This window comes from Dinoponera quadriceps, unplaced genomic scaffold (genome assembly GCF_001313825.1).
Source record: "Dinoponera quadriceps isolate SergipeBrazil2010 unplaced genomic scaffold, ASM131382v1 scaffold1069, whole genome shotgun sequence".
Taxonomy (NCBI): domain Eukaryota; kingdom Metazoa; phylum Arthropoda; class Insecta; order Hymenoptera; family Formicidae; genus Dinoponera; species Dinoponera quadriceps.
In genome coordinates, this window is record NW_014555200.1 from 739,868 (window position 1) to 761,496 (window position 21,629).

Below are 21,629 nucleotides of genomic sequence, written 5' to 3' on the forward strand. Positions count from 1 at the left end.
TGTGAAGTCGATATTTTCGATAACACTCTTGTGGATACTTTGTTTTGTAACTTATATTTAATAAAGTCTGTCGTTAACAAAGCGTTCGTCCCTTAAGTTAATGTAGTGCTCTCATGGCATGAAATCAGCGTAGCGCATCTCGTCACACTATATTTATACACGGAAGGAAAGTACAAAATATATATATACGTTTTCTGTTAATACGAAATCCTCCCTCTCTTTCTCGCGCGTGGCACAGTTTTCTGCGGTTTTAGGATTATATATTCGCCTATACACTATTTCCGTTGAAATCAGTTCCCTCGCGTCGCTAGGCTTATCTAGAAAAGATCGTCTAATACATCGCGTACTGGTCATCGGATGATCATGTCGAGGACTTCTCGTGCATCGAAAACGAGAAATTTCGCGTGTAGCCGGGAAGAAAAAAAATGATAATGTTCTTTGTATCTCGAAGGAGAGACGTGTGGCTATCGTTAGAGCAGTACAAACATGCGCAATTCGCGACATTCGTTAATAATAAATTTCATGTTTTTCCTATCTCAGACTTTAATTACAAATTAAAATGTCTCGCCCGCTGATCGGAGATGATAGCAACATCACGGCGCATTTTTACAATCGCTTCGGCAAGGTCGATTCTTTTTCTGCTTTACGTCACGAAAAATAACGTCAGAGAGTCAGCTTACATTTCATACATACGCGTACGACCATCGTAGTGCAACAGTAAACTTCCGCTCACATCTATCGTCGACGATTGATATCACTTTTTTTCTCACCAAGCTTTTCCACCGAAAAACACGTCACAAAAGTTTGCATTGTGGTTGCAACAGTTATGCGCATGTGTGTCAAAGTACAATTAATGAATATTCAATCAAATAAACTACATATATGCGAAACATACACACAAAGATCTGCCTCTGTGATACTCCTAGAAATCGTTCACCGCGTATTCCTTCTTGTTCCTTGACAATCTTAACTACAATGTTGGTACGATAGATGTAGCAAGTTTCTTGCTCGAAGCACTAAATTGTAACGCAGTTTCTAGCAAAGAAGCATTTTCAATGCAGACGTGGCAATTCCTAAGAGATTTAAACGTTATTACGACGATTTGGCAGCGCGGGGATCACCTTTTGTCGGAAATTACGTTACATTTTACTGCTCAGAGCAAAAGGCTGAAGGTTTTACACCTATTGTAGATCTAGACTTTATCGACACTACACGTAAAAATAATCCTTCGACTGTCACTGAACTCGCATGTAAATTGAAAACGCGGCATGACTGTACGTGTGTTACACGTGATCGTGACACGTTCAACCTGAAGAGAGAAAAATTTAGGATAAAAAAAACAAAAATATCTTTCAATTGTAATTCTTGTATTATAAAAATCTTGTTTTGTTTGGGAACATGTTTCCTTTTTTTGTATGTATACCAGAGTTAATAATGAATATTCGCAACTTCCGCCTATTGCCTGCTCCTCGTCGTTCGCGACGTTCGTTCATTTCATAACGACGAGTCACTGACGAGGAAATACGAAAACCCTTCGCCGATTTCGAGGAACTCCGGATATGTATGCACAAAATCTCACGGCATTCCATGCTCTTCATAACGTTGTGAAAAGAAAAAAAAATGTTCATTTCCTTCCGAAATATCTTCAATTTTTGTAAACATCAACTCCATTAGTCGAAGCAATCGCGAACGCTTACTTCCCGAAGACGTTCTCGAACGCGCGAGAAAACAAGTACAGAGAAAATAACACATAGATTTTATTTTCCTCTACAGGTCCATCGCGCGAAATTGACGAAAGACGTTTCTGTATACACGTTTTCTCGCGAGACGTTCTCCTTCAATCGCGGCTCGTTGAGAAGCGAACGGCAGGTTCGCCAGTTGCGAATATTCGTGAACAGTAACGTACCCATCAATCCAACGGGCGTGTCACATTCTTCCTTACCTCGCGCGTAATCGTGACGTAAGAGCTAATTGCAGAATATAACTAGAAAACATTGAAATACGCATGTGTACGTATTCATCAGCGTATTAAGAAACGCACCACGCCGTCAGCACACTCTTCCGTTAACACTCTAAACCTTCGATCTTTTACGCGCGATCGCGTCCTCCACGGCCTTGAGCTGCTTCAGCAACTCTTCGCGCCGCGAGCTCGCCTTCTTCGCGGCCTTGGCAGCCGCCGCGGCTACACTCGCCTTGCTGTCGATCAACGGTGGTGAGTCGAGCCCTCGCTTTTTGCCGGCCATCAGCGCGCTACGGTCGATCTTCTTCACCGCACTGGCGTTGCTCGCCGGCTTCAGCGTGAGCTTGATCTGCTGCTTAGCGCCGCCCAGCTTCAGAGCGTCCATGCTCTTGGAATCTTTGCGTGTTATCGGCGGCGTCGAGCCTTTCCTCCGGCGGGTCTCGCTGGACGATGACGAGTAGCTCGATTCGCTCGAGTCGCTGCTGCTCCCGCTGCTCTCAGAGCCTGAGCTACTATGGGATGATCTAAAACGTGCGTGTCCCTCTTTCGCTTAATTGCATTTACCACGCGACAAAATGCGTTACGAGTCGAGAAACATATATAGAATTATAGTACTCGCCAATTGAGTAAGCCGTGACTCTAACTTCCCATAAATAACTTTGATGAATATTATTATTAATTAAAAATCAAATCAAATAACTTTCAGTTTCGTCTCTTCGCGCTGGAATTTTGTCATGAAGTGATATCGAAATATCGATACGAGTGTTACGAGCGATTTCGAGTTCTCATACCTAGATCTCGAGCGACTCTTAATGATCTTCGCTACAGCGGCCGCAGCAATGGCCGCCTTGTCCCTGGCTTTTTCATGATGACGATGGGACGAGAGTGGGCTCGGTGCTGGTGGATTCAAGCCGGCCCGTCGATGCAGCGTACCCGTTGTAGGGGAGATAGAACCCTTGGGTGGGCGAGGTGATGGAGCAGGAGGATTCATTAACATGGCACCTCGTTGAGGTGGAGCCGCGGCAACAGCAGGAGGATTCGAGGGCGGCGAACTCGCGGCTGTCTTTCCTTTGCCAGCTCGAGTTCTAGAAGGAGGGGATGGTGGTGAACGGGACCTGGACAGGGAATCGTAAGAACTGTAGCTGGAACGGCTCGAGCTACGGCTAGAACTAAAAAGACGATGCCCTTGTACGTTTACGTGTGTAACCGAGTGAGAGAGGGAGAGAGAATCAAATTAAATAATTAAATAATTGAGTAATGGATATACAAGTACGAGCAGTTTTTCTCGGTCAAACGCACTACAACGATCATGAGCGTAGCCAGGGCTCGCTTGCCCTTCCCCCCTCTTTAAATTTTGGCGGATAAACAAATCGTGAAAATCATGAAAGTGGAGAAATATACAATACAGCCTATATTGTGTGCAAATCTGAACATTATACCTAGTTGACGAATACGACGAGCCCGAAGAATAAGACTGCCGGCGTGGTCGTCGCGACGATGTATTACGGCGGACGGCGCTCGGGGATTTGCGCCGCATCCATGGATCGGCCCACTCGTCGCCTCGGGCTCGAATCTCGACAGGAGGCGGCTCCTCTTCTCGCCAAGGTTTCGTCGGTGGTATGCGTTCCACGATGACCTCACGCGACGGCCGTTTGTGCTTCTTCTCGTACTTTTCGTAATAGTCACGCTCCCTGTCGCGTTGTTCACGTTCTCGTTCCCGCTCGCGATCACGATTGTGTGATGGTGGTGGTGGTGGCGGCGGCGGTGGCGAAACCGAATGGGTGCCACGAGGAATCGCGTGGTAATCGATACGATCCCTGTACTCAGCTGAACGATCCTTGTAATGAACTCTCCTGGTAAGCGGAAACACAGAGGTAAGAAACAAGGCATGCGAACCGATCGAGCTTCATTGTTGCAGCGTTCCAGTTGCCATCCAGTCGAGATCCGAAAAAAGGTGAAATAAAAGTTACTGCCTCTCGAGAGAAAAGGTGACGAAAAGTGACTTGAGTGACTGGATGGCAGCGCTGTGGTTGAAAGAATTGTTCTTCAGGACTCGTGGATCATAAGTTCGTCGCATCATCTCACCTGTAGTAATCCGACGACGCGGGTGGCGGCGGATAATATCCCTCGGGTTCATCGATATACCTGTCTGGAGTGAGTCTAGAAGATGGCACTCTACGCGGGACTTCCCGTTGTGGCCATCTCTCAACCGGCGGCTCGGGGCTGGCGGCTCTAACATAATACCCTGCTTCCCGGTCGAGCTCATCTTGCCCCAAACTCAGATTCATTTTCTTCTCTTCGAAATCCATGTCGGATTCTTTCCGCTTGTTGGCTTTGCGCATCATCTACAACAAGAAGCGGCGAGAGATTAGCTCGATTATCAATTACAACGTCAGTTTCGGAATATTAAGCTGGATATACACTGAGCGAACGAACAAGAAAGGAACGGTGAATGCAAACGTCCGTTCTTCACAGTTTGGGAAATGTGTATGCCATAACGAATTCGAACAGAATATTTCGGGTTGATTTGCTCATAAGGTAGCTTATCAAAGAAAATGTGTGCGTTTAAACCAGGGTTGGCGAAATTCCCGAGTTTTTGGAAGTCCGTGTCAGTGGTAAAAATTGGTATTTTTCGGAAAAGACCGGCAAAAATTCTGGTCTTTCCTATTAAAAATGATAAAATAAGTAAGAAACTTTTTTTATCGATATTTTAACTCACAAGCACTCTACTGCAGTCTTAGCTATGATCTTGTGCGCAAGAATCTGCACGCACGTGGAAAGTACGCGCTTATATTTCCTACAAAATTTTCTACGCAGTTGTGTCAAAGTAATTACTATGTAAATCGTTTACTGGTGAAGTAATCAGTTAACGTGAGAATTTGAAAAATGCATTAGAAGAAAAACACGAAGACACCGTATAAACGCTTGCTTTATATTCTATTCTGTTAATAACGTCAATAAGAAACGCATGTTATGGAATATTAGCAAGTATAAAAACCTTACGACTGAAACGGTGTCTTAAAAAGTGTAACGAGATTAAAATAAACGTAAACACAGATTTAATTTTTTAAAATACTTTTTGCTAGTTTATTCCATTGGATAAAGTCCGGGACAGTAAAAACGAGCATTTACCGTGCTTTTCCCCGCCTATTGGAATTTTCCAGTCAATCCTGGTTAGACGCGAATGTACACATTTTAAATTGCACATTGGCGTTGTTCGTTCGTCCGCTCAGTGCATACCCATCTTTACGCGAACCACACCTCCTTGGCATGCCGCAGTCCACGTTCCCATGCGGACTCCGTCGGCACCTCCTCCACCTTGGGGGTATGAACAGCGGCACCGTAACCAGGTATCGACGAACGCGCCATACTCGGTCTCTCGATGTGCGATCGATATTCGTGCGGCGCGGCAGCGGCATGTGGTGGATACGCCATGGGCCTTATCATATCGAACATCGTGTAATTACCTTTGTCTGTCACGCCGGGATGCAGGAATCTACAGCTGACACCCCACGTGCACTGGCCACGATTGTAGAAACGACACACGGGCCTCGGTTCGGTCTCCTCCGGCCGTGCATCGTCCCCGTCGCTGAGCTCGCCTTCCTCCAACTCGGATTCCTCTTTCTCCCCGTCGTCCTCTCCCTCTTCCTTGTCATTTATCTCACCTGACTCTTTCGACTTCGCCTTCTCCCTGTCCTTGTCTTTATCTTTATTGTCTTTGTCCGCGTTCTCTTTAGCGTCTTTCCCACTCGGCGTTTCGGCCTCACCTGGAATTTCAGCGGCAACATGAGACAACCTTTTCTCAAAGTACACTGCGACATTTTTGCTAAAATCTATTAAATGATTACGCTCTAATGTCACGTAGTGAGACGTCTATGTAAATTTTACACGCTCAGATTCGAAGCGTTCGATTTGCACACACGCATTACCTTCGTCACGTTCGTCTTTCCATTGGCCGTCGGCTTCAAAATCCAACTGTTCGCTCTCCTCCGCCAAGCCAACCGGGGCAATTTTGTCCTCCTTTTCCACGCTCTCCTCGTCATTCTTGCTCGGTTGCTTGTTATCCGGCTTCTCGGTTTGGTCCTCCTCCGCATTCTGCTTACCGGATTCCTCGAGGCCGTCTATGCTCTCAAGATCCGACACGTCCGACAAGTCCTCACCGTGAGTCATAGGCGCAGGCTTGGCCTTCGATACGGGCTCCGGCTCGTCCTCGATATCCCCGTCCGAGATCTGTTCGCCGTCCAGTAGTTCGTTAAACGAGCCGTTCTTCGTTTCCTCGGGTGAGCGAGGCCCCGAATGCGCCGGTGAATGCTTGTCCGACTCCTGATCGTCCATGGGGGACGCCGGGCCGGACTTGTAGGACTTCGGCGAGCTCCTCAGCGACATCAGGGACTTGACAGAGCTAGGATCGGATCTGGGCGACTTGGGCGTGCTCTGTCTGGACTCGCTGTTCTTGTACGAGTACGACTTGGGCGAGTTGTCGCCGGATCTCTGCGTGTCGGCCTCGAAGTCGGAGGCCTTCGACTCGGCATCGCCGAAGCGCAGAGATTTGGAGTCGTTCGGCGGAGAGAGGCACGAGCCGTTGTCCTGCACAGGCGAGCGAGACGAGCTGCGGTCCGATCGAGGCGAGTCGAGAGAGTTATTCCCGGAATGGTAAGATTTCGGCGACGCCGGCGGTGACTTGGACAAGCTACGGATCGACCTCGGGGATCGCGGCGATCTCGGGGATCTCGGCGGCCTCGGTGACCTCGCGGACCTCGGCGAGGCTTCCTCGCTAGGAGACATCAGCCCGGATCGTGGAGACTTGGGTGACATTGACGCGGACCGCGGCGACTTGGAGTCTCGGCCGGACAATATCGAGCCGGGTGACTTGACCCCTGGGGAGGAGATCGAGCTCGCGGGCGACTTACGTCCGGATCCTGAGGAGTGGTGCGAGTAACGTGACGACGTCACATCGTCCGTGGTAGTGACACGATTTCTATCTCCGTCATAACCCTCCGAGGAAGTACTCTCTGAACCAGAATCGGACATGCTGAACTATCTCTATCAGCCTGTAAAACAATGAGGCGCGTCAGAGAGGGCGGCGGGCGACTTCTGGTGGGAACGGGAACGGGAACGTCTCGTTTCTTTTTTTTCTCTCTTTTACGAAATCTTTAAAGTTTACAGCAACGTTCAAACTCTCCTCTTACTTGTTACAAGTTAAATCTATGAACAGGCGACATACGGCGACCGAATGTAGCACTGAAAAATCTGCATCAGTAGCGTCGCAGGGCTTACCTGTGTCGATTAGAGACTGTGCAGTACTCGCTCTTGATGGCACAACGCGCGCGATCCATAACGCGTCGAACATACTTTTTAGATAGCACAACTTTTTCTCTGACTTTTTCTTTTTATCAAGAACTGTTATACTTTATTTACTCAAACCGAACTTCCGCCGTCACATGTGCGATACGATACTGTTTTTCGGTCAGGTTTACTCGCGCGGAACTTTGGAACTTTTCAACTTGAACACAACACAAACTAAGAAAGTACCGATAAACCACAAACCGTACTTTTTTTTTACTGCACTAGAAACTATAGCGAACGAACTTTCAACCTGAAAGAATATTTTTTGGCCCTATGGAGAAAGAGAAACTGGGAGGGACTGGGGGAGGACGAGTCGAAGAAAGATGAGGGATAAAAAAAAGTACATGAAGAAATAAACTGTACTGTGAATGATTGACAGGGGGTACTATAATGCTGTCAATATTAATTGCTGTTTCTGGCAAAATGTAATTCTGCTGAGTCACACATTACCAGAGTAATATTTTCCCAGTTTAATTAGACTTTGCCACATGATAACATCTGTGGAAACGTTAGCTCTCAATAAAAACATCCAAGGAAAACTTGTGTCGTGTGCACGAATCTCATGAAACGAGCCCGCAGTATCGATTGCGGTGAAATAATGTTGAGAGATCAATCGGCGTGATTAATCATAAATGACGTAACCGTTCGAGCTTTCAAGCTCCGGTTATGCCGTCACTCCTCGTCCCAAAACGGACGTCACGCGGAAACCATCCCGAGCGACGACCACACGGAGAGGTTATGGCCGTACTACGCGACATCGCACCGCGATCGAGATCGCGGGGACTCGCAGGGACGTTTGTTTGGATGAGAGAAACGGTTTGTTCGGATCGTGAGGTGGTTCGGTTTGCGGGGGGAGGGGAATGTAAGTGCGCACTTCATCGGTTTCGTCGAGATGAACAGTCCGCGATGAGAATGGCATCGTGGGTATCTTACCTTGGTCGCGCGTATGCCTGTGGGCCTTAGGAGACTTCGAGGCTCCCCGAGGCACAAGGCGGCCGGCGTCACTCTCGCAGAACGCTTACGTTCTCGCTTATACACGCAAACCCGTGTACGTTCTTAAACCGCCTTTCCCCCACGGGCACCCACGGCGGATTTACACCGCCCGAAACGTCGCGAGAGATCTCGTCGTGCGATCCTTCCCTCCTTTGTCAAACCTCTTTCTCGCCGTCTCTCGCTGCCGACGTCGCGGAACCTGAGAACAAGAACGACCAGCGAGCGAGCGAACACGTCCAACCGATCGAGTAGATTCGATGTGTGTGTACATTCGACCATGGGACTTTTCGATACTAGACGGGGGTGTACATAGGCGCGTTGTATGAATGGACGCGTTCGTGCACATCGGGCTGCGTTCTTTTTCGGCGCTCGCGCGCTGTAAGCGTCGTTCGGCTGCGTTCGGAAAATACATCAGTCAGCGGTCGCCGATCTTATTGGTCTTTACTGTTAAATCCCTAGATTCAGCTCGATCACATTCGCAAAATACTCAACTGTTGTGTTTTCTGAACGCAACCAAAGGTTATATAATTGGTAACGTAATTGGTTCAAATTTAAGAATCTAACCGTAAGTCTTATAGTTTGAATTTTCAAATGTAGCGCTTACGTGATTCGTCGTTCCGACATGACAAAATGGCGCTTAGAGAATACAATTAAAACTAAAATATTCTGTAGAATTTTCTGTAGATTGAAGTGTATTCAGAATTGAATGTGTTAATCGAAACGTCCGGCGAAAAATTTCAAGCGTTTCAAGCCGAACGAGCGTATAAATTCGAAGACATTGTATGAATAATATGTGATTGTAAAACCGACTCCGCACAATATAGCAAACATAGAGAAACGTAGGCGAGCATTGGCAGTTATATTGATCACGTATGTTGGCGGATGTAACATACGTGATAATATAACATAAATGTAACATGATATAATAAAACATACATAATCAATATAATTTCCGACGTTCGCTTATATTTGCCACATCGTCCGGAGCCGGCTTAAGATACAACACGCCTGCAATAATTTTCCAGTATTACTTTCTCACTTCGGTTTATTTTTCTAATTTTACATGTACTTTTTAATAACCAAGAAAAGAATCTCAGTTTCAGCGTTTCTCTCGATATATACATACACATACGACACATAACATATTATTACTATGATATCATTCTACGACGAAGTTGATTGTACATCGATTGCCAGATGAAAAACGTAAACTCCGATATCCCTCGCTTCCTCTTTTCTTAACATCACGCTTTCTTTGTGACGAAGAAACGGATTGTAATGGAAAAGTAGCGCCTATGCAATCTCATAGAGATACTCGAGGATTCGAAAAATTAACGAGAATGTCTTCAAAGTTAACGGACTAGAACTCGCAAACCGTCGTGCTTTGACAAAAGGATTAATATAGCATGTGCGTTCTTTCAGACTTCGAGTGCTCCATCATCGACTCCTCGTCGTTTTGTTCGACATTCTGCATCGACCGGTGCATCAGTTTGCTGACGAACGCAGGATTCGTCCATATTACCGGAAGCAGCAGTTTCGCAGGTATCCTGCAAACAATATGTTTTACGTTACATGTGTTTCCGTATATATTTCTTGTAATGATTTTCAATAAGTAATTACACATTCTCGTGCAGCACAAACGTTTAAAAGACATCCTAGAATATTTCAGAATGTTTGAATATCCCTGGGATGTCTCTAGAATATTTTTTGAATATTTGTGCTTGGATATGGCAAAATTTCTCCAGATTTATAAGAATATAATTGTAAAATTAATTGCAAAATGGCCAAATATCTTGTAAATTTCAATTATAAGTATTTTAGAATTTATTCAGGTATTTCTCTTTTCAAATTAAAAAATATCGATTTGCGATATTCCTGTGGAACAAATAATATATTTCTTATAAACTGCTTCAGTTAACGTAAAATTGAATTGTTCGTCCGATTAGTGTACCAATTGATTAACATACGGCGTTGTAAGGAGTAAATTTTAGCACCATATATACGCAATTATATATGTGATACAAAATTCCTTCGATGTTTTTCTTGCGGTTCAGTTCGAATTTTAACGAAAGCGGACAGTGAATAGAAATTTTCATCAATCGTAATATTTTCGATCGAAATATTGTTTCTATGTTCGATTTCATCTTATCACTCACAGAGTCCGCGGAACATACTCACCCGGAATGTGGAAAGCTTCGCAGAAGAGACAACAGGATTTCTTCGCGGCTGCTAAAGTCCGGGACCTCCGTGGGACCCTCCCTCTTCCCGAATCCGATCGCCGTAGAGATGTATTCCGGCTTGAAGCCACGGATCTCCCTCACTTTTGTCCGATGCTTGATGACACGAGGATACTTCAATTTTTCGAAGTCGCAACTCTTCGATGCCGTCATTGCGATAAAGAGTCCCGCCACCAAGACCAACGTGATCGCTAATACCGCTCTCATGATTTCCTGATATAAAGAAACAAGACACGTCGAGCGTGATAATGAACGTTCCTTGCAAGGCTGTTGCTGCGTATTCTAATCGCAAAAGAATGGCTTTTCTTTTTGAAAGCGTGTATTTATAATTTAATATAAATTAAACAATACTTCGGTATTCGTTCTCTTGCGCACATATATTCCTTAATCTCTGTAATATGAACTTCTTACGAGACATTTCACGGGACATCGGAGCGTTTGTGTATATTGATTCGCATAAGCACCACATCGCCGCCGCAAATACGTGTAACAGTTCCATTTTAACTATAATTTATACTTACTGTGATATACGTAAGATAAAAATTGTTTAATGCAGAATATTTATGTCGTAAATTCTTAAATTACAACAAAACAATCACTGGTATAAATGAATATGATACAGGTCAAGTCATAACTTCTATACTCGCTCAAAATGGAGCAAAATGAGAGTACATGAAATATAAATTGTTTAACTCATAACTTCTTCCGACTCGGAGATATTTTTTAGGTTTTACCATATCGCACTTTTTGCAAATTTCCCAGCGTAATTTTACCTAAATGTAAATAATAATTTAAACCGACCAATGATTACTCTTCCCAAGACTTCCCAAGTTTATATTTAAGTCTGACTATATTTTAACGAAATTTTAGAAGAAAGTTATCGATTGTAACTGCGTTCTACGCGTAAGTTTCCGAAAGTCAGAAATCGTCTCTAAATTGATACTTCTAGTTTGGAAAAAATATATATATTTCTCGTTCGGCAAGAATGCTCGAAATGATAGCGATACGCGTCTTGCAATCTGTCAAGCCCAATCCGAGCAGATTCCAAGAGGAGGAAGGACGTCGACTTAATCCGTACGTGCGAGAGCTGAGAACTGGCCTCCGGGACTATTCCACGACGTTTTGTACGAAGCCGCCGATATCGGCGTCGCCGGCGGCCGCCGACGCCGTCGTAGCCGCCGCTGACGTCGGCACAGCCGCCGCCACCGCCGCCGGTCGTAATATTTTTTCAATTTCTCAAATGCGCCCGATCGATCGAAATCATTTAACGTCGCGTTGAAATCCCCGCCGATTAGATGGCCGCAATCGAGGACGCGAGTGCCTCCCCGCGAGAATTTATCTCTGAAATGAAACTCTGCGAGCCGGCTCTTATGCGACACAAGGCGCTAAAACCGCCGCCGCCGCCGTCGTATGTCGCCTAGCCGCCAATGCGTATGCGAAATTTCCCCGCAGTATTCGGCGATGCTGCCCCTAAGGACGCTCTCTTCGTAATGACGACACCACGCCCATGCTTTCATCTAATTTACAGAGCGCAAGCCGCGCTCGATGCAAACCTTCCTACGAGCGCGAGGCGCTCTGACGATGACCGACGGTTAATTAGAAGAGTAGAAATACGTGTAATCGAGTTCAATGTGATAGTATAAAATTAATACATTTCCTACAATTCCACCGGACGCATCATTCGGGTAGTTTCCTGCTCTAAAATGTTTCCCCGCACACACATTGAACTCCATCCTTCAAATTATAATTATAAGTAATAGAGGGGTGTATCGTGTGCGAGATAAGTGCGCACGGATAGCGAATCAAAAAGATTAAGCTACGTAATATTTTATTTCTTTCATTAATTTATATAAAATACATATCTCTTATATTTGGTTCATTTACAGTGTATGTAATATTTCATATCATATCAGAAATTGTGTCATTTCGCCATTTTAACCAGAGAATGGTCTAAGACAACAACGGGTATCTCTTTGAGAATAAGGGAACGTGGAATGCCGGAATATTTTACAAAAAGCTCCAGGAAATGAAGATTAGTTGCTCCTTCGGTTTCCGTGTCGTTACCGGCTTTCATACTGTGAAAGCGGTGTTTTTAATTTATAAATACGTATCAATTAACTCGCACCAAGCGGTACCGCAATTATCGCATTCGCGACTTTGTAATCACGGGATTATTCTTACCTTTCCATGGTGAGGAATGACAGAATATACATGCAAAGATATTTCACATATCGATTCATTACAGAGACGTGGAATTGACGGAGAATCGTTTGTATGCCTATCGCAAATACCACAGCGTCAACGGGATCTTGGTACCTCTTGCTTAACAGACTCGCTGCAATACATAAAAAAAAATAAAATGTGTAATGGGATAAGTACATTTTTATATATTTACGTTCTATGTATATTATTAGTTTTTGTTTTTCCTATGTATATGTACCTATACTGATATTTAAGACGAATACCTTGTATTGATACTGACGAATAAATAAATAAATATATAAATGTATGAAGAAAAATATTTATTATATGTCAATAATACGTATCAATATCACGCAAATATAACGTACCTGTATTTTTACAATACATTAATTTATTTAACTGCGACACTGTGAATAAGAACACAATGAGAGCTATATTATCTATCTTTGGTGGCTTGATATAAACTTTATTGTGCGGATCGCTGATGCCAGCCCAGTCCAATCGCACGCTAAGTTCGTGAAGCAATTCGCTTTTCTCCGACTCGCTCTCATTATTGTTGTCTTTCTTCGTTATCTCACACAAGATTGCTCTGCAAAGTGGGAGAAATGAAGAGCGAGAAAAGAAGAAATAGCAACGTTCGGGTTCACTTTTTTCTACATACGTATTCAATGTTCGAAGTGCCGCTTCCATGTGTTTCGCCTCGAATTTGCAAGCAGTGTTTAGCTCGTACGCTATCTTCTTCCTAAGTAATTGATAATGACCCACTTTCAATGTCCACTCGAGTGCTGGCGACCATAATTTGCTGCTGCTGGCACTCACGGAATTATGAAGTTTCGTGATGTTACCTATGAGTAACGTAATGAAAGTAATGATCAAGTATTTTTGTCGTTGGTCAACCTTCGCATTTTCGCATACAGCAGTTTCCAATGACGTTATCGCAAACAAGCAGTTGTAAATCGCATTTGTTCTTAATGGCAAACATTATGGACAGTATTAAGAGTACAAAAATGAGAGAAATGGCAGGATATATATTTCTTTTTCGAATTCTTACTTTTCGCACTGTCTAAAGTACTTAAAGTAGCCTCACAATCCTCCAACATCGACGTCCATGTTTTATTCCGTATATTTTTTTCTACATAATGAACCAGAGCCTCCAATTCCATGACGATGTAAAAAGAGATGAGCTTGTCCAGCCCCGATAACCCCGGAGTACCTATCGTTTCCAATATCACGGAGAAGATTTTGTAATTCAAAACTTCATTTTGCGTCCTAATGTCGTACCATGCTAGAGAGTGATCTATATATACAGTAGTTCTGAAAAGATACAAATGAGTAGAGAGATACTCGAAAGGTTCATTCGCTAAAGTTTAACTCACTGAAACTTAGAAATAAAGCAAATAAATGAGACAATACTTCGGATCGGTAATACGAATGAGTTCTCTGGCAAGTCTGCCCATAAATGTCAACGAAGTATTATCCGTCGAAGATGCATGCTTATCTTCCTGGAATTGCCTCCACGATTTTCCTGGTACCCAGGAGGAGCCTCTACGTTCTTCTTCCACTGCGTTATTTATAATGTATGTAATCTAAGGACGTGTAAAAAATGTCAAGTGAAATATAGCTGCATACAATTTTTTTTTGCAAATTACATAACGATATAATTTTCTTACTTCTTCGTGCCATATTTTCAAGCTATTTATATTAATGTAATCTTGGATATACTGAAAAGATTTTCTGTATCCATCCATAATTGAAGATAATTTAGATAATTTTTGCAGAAGAGACGTCTAAAAGGAAATTTGTGCAATAATTTATAAAATTTATAGTTTTTAAGAAAAATCTTCATTTATTGAAGTTTATTCAAGTTTACCTTGGACTTCTGATCAAAATTGAGACCATTGCACAATGCTAGGCTAACCTTCTTCACAAGTTCCTGACGTATACCGTCCTCTAAAAGACGATGCGAGTCAACCCTTAAAACTCCTAGAGAGACACTTCTCAGTGATAAGACACCTTTTGTGAAAACCGACACTGCGTACGTTAATTTAGCCATCTGCAAGATATATTCGAATATTGAGTATAATATAAAAAGTTTCCCCCTAACACGATTGATGCAAAGAGGATAATTAATTAAAACTGCATACCTGCAATCTCTCATTCAATTGCGCGTAGTCCTTAAGTTTATCTTTCGGCAATTTCGTTGGGATTTCTTTAAATGCGTGCGTCTCGAGATGTACAATCTGCGCTAGCAAGCCAAATACAGTCTCAGGTATAATTTGCAAAACACGTCTAGCGTACCCTTCCAGTTCTCTACTGTAGTATTGCGATACCGAGGACAGGTCTGCGCTTCGCGCTTGATTTACCCTCAACAATGGAGTTTCTAGTGCTGAAGCCATCTAAAAGTAATAAAACGTACAGATGTGAACATTAAAATATGCGCATTCGTATCCTTTATTATACACAATCACACCTGAAATGTAAATTCGTACTCGGTATGATTTTTACTTATGTATTTACTTTGAGAAAGAGAGCCTTCAGTTTGATGACCATCGGTGGATTTTCCTTAATGCTCTCCTGCATCACGTCGATGAAAGATTCCATAATGTTCCACGCGTAGCAACAATCCGTCACAATGTTTAAGCTTATCATAACGTCTTCAGATATGCTGCCTGTTCGCAACATATTGTGCAGAGTCTCGCGAGTGTCAGCCAGATACTGCGAAATGTGCAGATTATTTTCTAACTGATGAAATTCTGGAAACGATAACACATTATATAAACGCCCACCTGCGAAGCAAGTGTCTCTCGGTTTGTGCGTGAGTACCTTGAACCTGTTCCAACGCTTGCAACAGTTGCACTATCTTTCTCCCGTCCTCCTGCTTCAGCGAATCAATATGCTTACTGATTTCCATGAACCACGAATAAAGATTCTGGTTTTTATCGATACCATCCAGTGGTTTAGTGCCTCCGAAAATTTGTGCGAGATCAGTTATACGTTCGACGCATGTTCCTTTATCTCGGAGCCACTTGGCTTCTTTCCCAAGCAGTAACTAACAATATGAAGACAAGTAACACGGTTACGTACTGTTTTTCGAGATGTTTCCCCGATCATAACAACAGTGAGAAATTTCAAGCGTACATCTTTATACATCTGTTTGACATCCTGTTCAATTTGAGCAGTGCTCAGTAATAATCGTAGACAATTCGCTGTGGTATACTTGCTCTCGCTTATAACCGACTGGCGCAAAATACGCGAACGTTTCGAATCCTCCAGGGTTATGGTGGGTATAGTTGTGTGTAGAAGGATCCAGTGCAGGGTAACATTAGACTCCCTCATTAATTTGACCAAAGAACCAGTCGCATTCTCGTCCAATGTGCCTGCCTTCTGCACTTCGTCGGTCTCTTGTATCAGTTTCTGGAATATTTTTTCTATGAAACAAGTAAAGGAGGACTCTGAGAAAGTGTCAATATATATCTCGCTTTACAATCAAGAAATCCCCTGTGAAATATTTTGTGATGAGCATACAATTACTGACGATCTAATACAATAAGAAGAAACAATCAATGGAAGGAAAACTATATTATATTAGTAGCAATTATAATTATAAGAAAAATTGATCGCATTCTTTGCAAGTTATCATCAGTTATTTTGAGCATATACTTATGTCAATGTACAAAAACTTCACAAACGCTTTCTTACTTACATCCATCTTTACTCCATATTTTTGCGCAATTCCTTTCACGTTAGAATTCTCGAGCGTATTATTCAATGCTGTTCGCGCAGCTTTGTATGGAGACCACCAATCGCATAAGTTGATCACTGTTCCCATATAAATACTAATTACCCAGTTGTCGGGGAAAAATCTGTCCACTATTTCCCTCATAATAGCAGTTTGCGTGTGAAGTACAGTCGGTTTAAATGACAATATTATGACTAACATGGATGCTTGCGTGGCAACAGCGGTACTTCGGTGTTCGGGATGTGGGAAAGCAAGGGTCTGATTATAAATCTCGTCCGAACGCAATCGACCGATAACAAGATCTATTAGAAAATCTCGTAAAGGTACCCTCCTAAAAATTATACACTTGATTGCACTCTTCATTATACACTTAATATAATATGAAGAGATATTTCAAAGAACTAACAGCAACTTTTCTCGATATTGACATATTACATACTTGAAATATTCTTCGGGATAATTAGTTGGTCTTTTGGACAATGTTCTCACATATCCTGTCGAACGAAGTAGCATACAAACATCATCCACTCTAGTGGAGGAAGATCTCTGTGCATTGTATCGATAATAAGACACAAGTAGCCTTTCACGAATTCGTCCTTCAAAATGATAATCAACCAACAAAAGCATGACTCCATATAGATATACAGCTTCACACTGTGTACAAAGGTATAATTGTGCCATTTTAAACTGTATGTACAGTCAATATATCCAATAGAACATTATCATCTATTGAGGTTTCATTTCTTGCCAAGTAATAAATACAAATCATTTTATGATAAAAATAATGAAAAATTATACCATTAATTGCTTTCCTTCTTCGTTGAACATAATAGAGTCTAGTGATTGATGTATGTAAACTCCATCTCCCAATTCATCGATATAAAAGTTTAAATCTGTAACATACTTGTGTATACTTTCAAAAGCTAAGTAAAATCTTGTAAGTATGTCTGAGAAATTATTTCGTAGCTCCTCATCTGTTTCTTGAAGTACCTAGGAGATAATATAGATATAATATTTATGTTATAGCTATTAAAGTAGTGATTGTATTATAGTATAAAAAGAAAACCAATATTTACAGAATCATCTTCTATTTTTTGCTCATAAACACTAGCTGCCTTGAAATATGCAAAATCAATTATGATTGATCCATACTTCTGTACTGATTGCTTTGAATCCAAGCTGATAAACAAATATAACAATTGTGAAATTTACAAAATATTTTTGTAATAAACGATAAACATCTATGCTATATTATAATTAACTGTATATATTGATCATTGTAGCAGGTTAACTACATTTATAACAAACTAACCTAAAAACGGGTGGTACATAATCTTTCAACCGCATTAATTCAGCTATGATAGCATTTCCGCGAGATACCAATCGCAATAAATTTTGTCCACAGACATTGTTGGCTGCTAGGAAATCGCTCATTATTTTAAACAATTATCACGATTACTTCCTGTCAAAAAAACCACAGATAAATTGTGACATATGAAAACAAAAGGCTCGTTTAAAGCACGTAACACATTGCAGATACGGATTGGATCGGATTGTGAACAGTGAATCATTGATCAACCAATCAGATTGAAGTAGTCAAAGATCCATTGGCTGGTCAACGATTCACAGTTTGCAATCCAAATTCAATCCGTGTCTACAATGCGTAGTGTGACACGAGCTTTAGGCTGCGTTCTAAAATCCTACTCGATGGAAAAATATCGTTTAATTGACCAATCAGGACAAAAAGAGCAAAGATTTCTTGATCATAAATTGGTTAATTAATTGTCACGTTCAGCAGAACGTTTAATTTGCAACTGTTGGAAGTTTTCTGAGCTGAGATTGGATTATTCTTTTAGATCTACAGGAATAATCCAATGTTAGCACAGGAAACTTCCAACAATTGCAAACCAAACGTTCTGCTGAATGCGGCCGATGGCAAGTCAGACGAAACTTTAATAATTAAGTAGTACGACTCATCGACGAGTCAGTAGGACTCTTGTCTGTGATCTCGTCATGCTACGATTGAAAAAAAAGCATAAATCAATATTAGATTAATGATGCGAGAGTTATAGAGTATTTGTAAAATGCATAATCACGTGAAACACTTAATTTTTTACGCTTCTCCATTTTTACAACGTTCTAAGAGTAATTATCGCATGTGACAGCGAATAGTGTGCGTTTCCGAATCTTCCTTCAAATGTTACAAGCGCTATGGCGATCGGCTAACGTTGCTTCTGTAAGGTTTCATAAATAATTCGAAGCAGCTGATGCTTTGCTAATTAGAGTTGTCGATCGATACCGGCACAAAATAAGGTTTCTCTATATTAATTCGACCGATTCAGCAGCCTGTCTTCGTCTCGTCGGAATGGAGGTGAGCTTGTTATTTTAACTTAGATAGGTTAGTTTATAATAAATAACAATAATAATAATAATAATCGATAAACATACATCAGTATAAATTAATTCATGTGTTTGAATTAAAGTAAAACCTAGACTTATGAACACGCAATATTAATTTATACCTAGTTCTAAGCTGTGAGATATTTCAGGATGTCCAGAAGATCTTAAATAGCTTGTGTCCATTCTGAAATGATATTTGAAAACCAACTAAATCAATTAAAATGTAATGTTCATTTTATAGGCATCCGCTAAAATTCCTCTTCCATTAGAACCTATAAAGTCGAACCAAGTCGAAGATAGGCGCTTATGGGTGGGCAATTTAGATTTGAGAATTAATGAGTAAGTATCTATATAATTTAAATCTGTTATTTAATTTTTTCACGCTTCTCTTCCAAAAATATTACACCTCATATTAGGAAAATCTGAGAAAAAAACTAACTCTCTCTTTGTCAACCGGTACCAACTCCTGAAACTTGTCCAAAAATATGGCACAATCGAAAAGTTCGACCTGCTGTTTCATCGGTCGGGACCTCAAGCTGGTCAACCAAGAGGATATGCGTTTGTTACCTATAAAACAATACAAGATGCCAAAACAGCAAAAGATGCTTTACATAACTTGAAGGTTGGAGCCAAGAATATTATTGTCAGATGGGCACATAGTGTCAGCGAGGTACAGTATATTTGTGTGTATCTGTCACATATTTTAAGATTTACATATTTCCTTCAATTTTGATTATGTATAACTATGTGTCACGTAAATTTCAATTATATATTATATATTATGTATTATTTTATTAATATTCAACATTAAAGTCTTATCATTTTTTAAATTCATTTTTAATTTTAAATGTCTTCAAGTCGAATACAGAAGATAAACTAATATATTTTTATTTAGTCGGAAATGGATAAGCCAAAACCAAAAATAGATATTCCTGCCTTAGCTGGTGCAAAGAAGGAAGATAAGAAGATAAGGTATATATAAGAGTTCAATATTTTCTTCAAATAATAAACAAGAGCAAGGTTTTGATGATCTGTATCAACATGTATTACTTGCAGTCGTGAAACAGCAATTCAAGCAATAGAAGCAAAACTCAAACTGATGAAAGAGTCAGAAGAGGAATTCGAGTTGAACAAGCCATTGGAGGGCTCGCCAGTTATACATCTTTATCAGAAAGCGGAAAATCAAAAACCGTCCACCTCCACGCGCTACCACAGTCGTGGCAGTTATTACCATAACAACAAACCGTACAGTCGCCACAAATCAAGAAGATAATTGCTAACCTTTATACATCCATATTCCTCCTATTTAACAATCCATTTACATTTGTTTTTTTCGTGATCATAATATTTATATTCATATAATCTACATTTAATATATATTGTTCATCAGAGGCTCTGCTCCGTTCTGTCTTATTAGGAAATTTTATATATTTGTGAAAATCTCTTCAGGTATTTTATGAAATATGATACCTAAACTACAGACAAAGCAAATGCAAACTGATTCCTATAAACGAGCAGATGTATGAAACATACTAGAGCTACAAATATTTTAAACCGTCGATGTAACGCTCGATATGTATAAATTGATGTATGTGTATTTTCATAATGTATGGAGACCTTTTTCTATAACGAACGCACATGTGACAAGCTTTGGGACAAAATATAAGATGTATAAATTAACTTCCATCCGTGCTTATGAATACACAAAGACATATATGTATGATACATGGTATAGTACATTATTATTATTATAACAATTGTAAGATATTTTCATGAGTTTTAGTTCTTTTATTACTTCTCTAGGAAACTTGTTTAAAACTGAAAAGAGAAAGACTAAAGACTTATGCGTACACCTGACAATACAAAATCTTTTAATAATTACTGTTCTTTCATTTCTCTCTGTTTCTTAAAACGCATATGGTCTGGCAGAGGCACTACACCAGGACAAGGCACTTGTCCAGGGATGTTACACATACAGCTCTTTTCACAACCAACACCGAAATTTGCTGGATTTTCCTTCTTTTTTTGCGTGATATCTTCCATGGCTAATACCTGTTTCGATTTTCCAATAACTCTCACAAGATGTTCAAGTATCTCGTCCTTGGTCTTGGTATCTATATCTATTAACATTGTCTTGCCGTCCTCTGTAAAGTGCATAATTTTTTCAGATTGTGCAGTTTACCTTAAAAAGAATCTGTCTAACCATTCAATCGCGCATAGAATAAATCTTGGTTGAAATAATATTGTGTAAATTTCAAATTACCATAATAGCACTTAATGAACGGCGATGGTGTTATGTTTTGCAAAGTAACTATTTGTACATTTGGATTTTTGTATTGCACCTGGCACATATGCCAATGCACGAAATCCCTGTGTTGGAAATGAAAAAACAATAGAAAATACGGACATTGATTAATGCATGAAACAGAATGAAACAGAATCTCGCACGTAACCTCAAAACTTCACCTTGCGCCTTTGTGTTGTTTACCAAGCATGTTATAATTTATGGATAAGACCTGTATCTTATCCTTTAGAATTAATTTCCCAGCCATTAAATATTTTACCGTTCTCCGTATGGGATTTTTGCCTAACATAAACGGCATTTTGCGTGAGCTTTTATTTGTTGTTTATTTAGAAGATACACTATCGGTGTGTGCAGCCGGCTTCGCAGACGCAGATTACTCGCCGTCGTTTCAGCAGATGTGATATCGGTAACGGCGAAATGATTTTCTTCCGCTTACCGGCACGAAAT

At 41.1% G+C, this 21,629-nt stretch overlaps 5 protein-coding genes across 10 annotated transcripts; 1 reads left to right on the forward strand and 4 right to left on the reverse strand.

The window, feature by feature from the left end:
• Positions 1-35: 35 nt before the first annotated feature.
• Positions 36-8,567, reverse strand: LOC106743514 (zinc finger CCCH domain-containing protein 18-like). 4 transcript variants are annotated; one of them, XM_014617428.1, is made up of 8 exons: positions 8,240-8,567; positions 7,238-7,463; positions 5,890-7,011; positions 5,222-5,727; positions 4,046-4,305; positions 3,400-3,813; positions 2,752-3,129; positions 36-2,484 (listed from the first exon to the last, which is right to left on the reverse strand). In XM_014617428.1, exons 3-8 carry the CDS (start codon positions 6,989-6,991, stop codon positions 2,073-2,075), a joined length of 3,072 nt encoding a protein of 1,023 aa, XP_014472914.1. In that variant the 5' UTR covers positions 6,992-7,011; positions 7,238-7,463; positions 8,240-8,567; the 3' UTR covers positions 36-2,072. The 4 variants fall into 4 exon arrangements, with proteins under 4 accessions (XP_014472914.1, XP_014472912.1, XP_014472913.1 ...); XM_014617426.1 differs by having other exon boundaries at positions 7,238-7,556; XM_014617427.1 differs by lacking the exon at positions 7,238-7,463.
• Positions 8,568-9,361: 794 nt separating this feature from the next.
• LOC106743400 (allatotropin-like) lies at positions 9,362-11,613 on the reverse strand. Its single transcript, XM_014617192.1, has 2 exons — positions 10,478-11,613; positions 9,362-9,846 (listed from the first exon to the last, which is right to left on the reverse strand). The coding sequence occupies exons 1-2, from the start codon at positions 10,741-10,743 to the stop codon at positions 9,696-9,698; spliced, it is 417 nt and encodes a 138-aa protein (XP_014472678.1). The 5' UTR covers positions 10,744-11,613; the 3' UTR covers positions 9,362-9,695.
• A 734-nt stretch (positions 11,614-12,347) lies between these two features.
• Positions 12,348-18,008, reverse strand: LOC106743566 (WASH complex subunit strumpellin). 2 transcript variants are annotated; one of them, XM_014617531.1, is made up of 17 exons: positions 17,790-18,008; positions 17,554-17,656; positions 17,276-17,467; positions 16,917-17,131; positions 16,442-16,808; positions 15,877-16,152; positions 15,562-15,787; positions 15,256-15,491; positions 14,883-15,134; positions 14,609-14,791; positions 14,409-14,525; positions 14,152-14,324; positions 13,790-14,052; positions 13,400-13,583; positions 13,107-13,327; positions 12,718-12,871; positions 12,348-12,611 (listed from the first exon to the last, which is right to left on the reverse strand). In XM_014617531.1, exons 1-17 carry the CDS (start codon positions 17,909-17,911, stop codon positions 12,458-12,460), a joined length of 3,438 nt encoding a protein of 1,145 aa, XP_014473017.1. In that variant the 5' UTR covers positions 17,912-18,008; the 3' UTR covers positions 12,348-12,457. The 2 variants fall into 2 exon arrangements, with proteins under 2 accessions (XP_014473017.1, XP_014473018.1); XM_014617532.1 differs by lacking the exon at positions 14,409-14,525.
• Positions 18,009-18,421: 413 nt separating this feature from the next.
• Positions 18,422-20,602, forward strand: LOC106743451 (probable RNA-binding protein 18). 2 transcript variants are annotated; one of them, XM_014617300.1, is made up of 6 exons: positions 18,422-18,713; positions 18,823-18,848; positions 19,119-19,216; positions 19,334-19,547; positions 19,773-19,849; positions 19,934-20,602. In XM_014617300.1, the coding sequence occupies exons 2-6, from the start codon at positions 18,843-18,845 to the stop codon at positions 20,148-20,150; spliced, it is 612 nt and encodes a 203-aa protein (XP_014472786.1). In that variant the 5' UTR covers positions 18,422-18,713; positions 18,823-18,842; the 3' UTR covers positions 20,151-20,602. The 2 variants fall into 2 exon arrangements, with proteins under 2 accessions (XP_014472786.1, XP_014472787.1); XM_014617301.1 differs by lacking the exons at positions 18,422-18,713; positions 18,823-18,848 and having other exon boundaries at positions 19,125-19,216; positions 19,294-19,547.
• Positions 20,473-21,569, reverse strand: LOC106743452 (probable 28S ribosomal protein S25, mitochondrial). Its single transcript, XM_014617302.1, has 3 exons — positions 21,344-21,569; positions 21,141-21,247; positions 20,473-21,021 (listed from the first exon to the last, which is right to left on the reverse strand). Exons 1-3 carry the CDS (start codon positions 21,478-21,480, stop codon positions 20,756-20,758), a joined length of 510 nt encoding a protein of 169 aa, XP_014472788.1. The 5' UTR covers positions 21,481-21,569; the 3' UTR covers positions 20,473-20,755.
• Between the last annotated feature and the right edge of the window lie 60 nt (positions 21,570-21,629).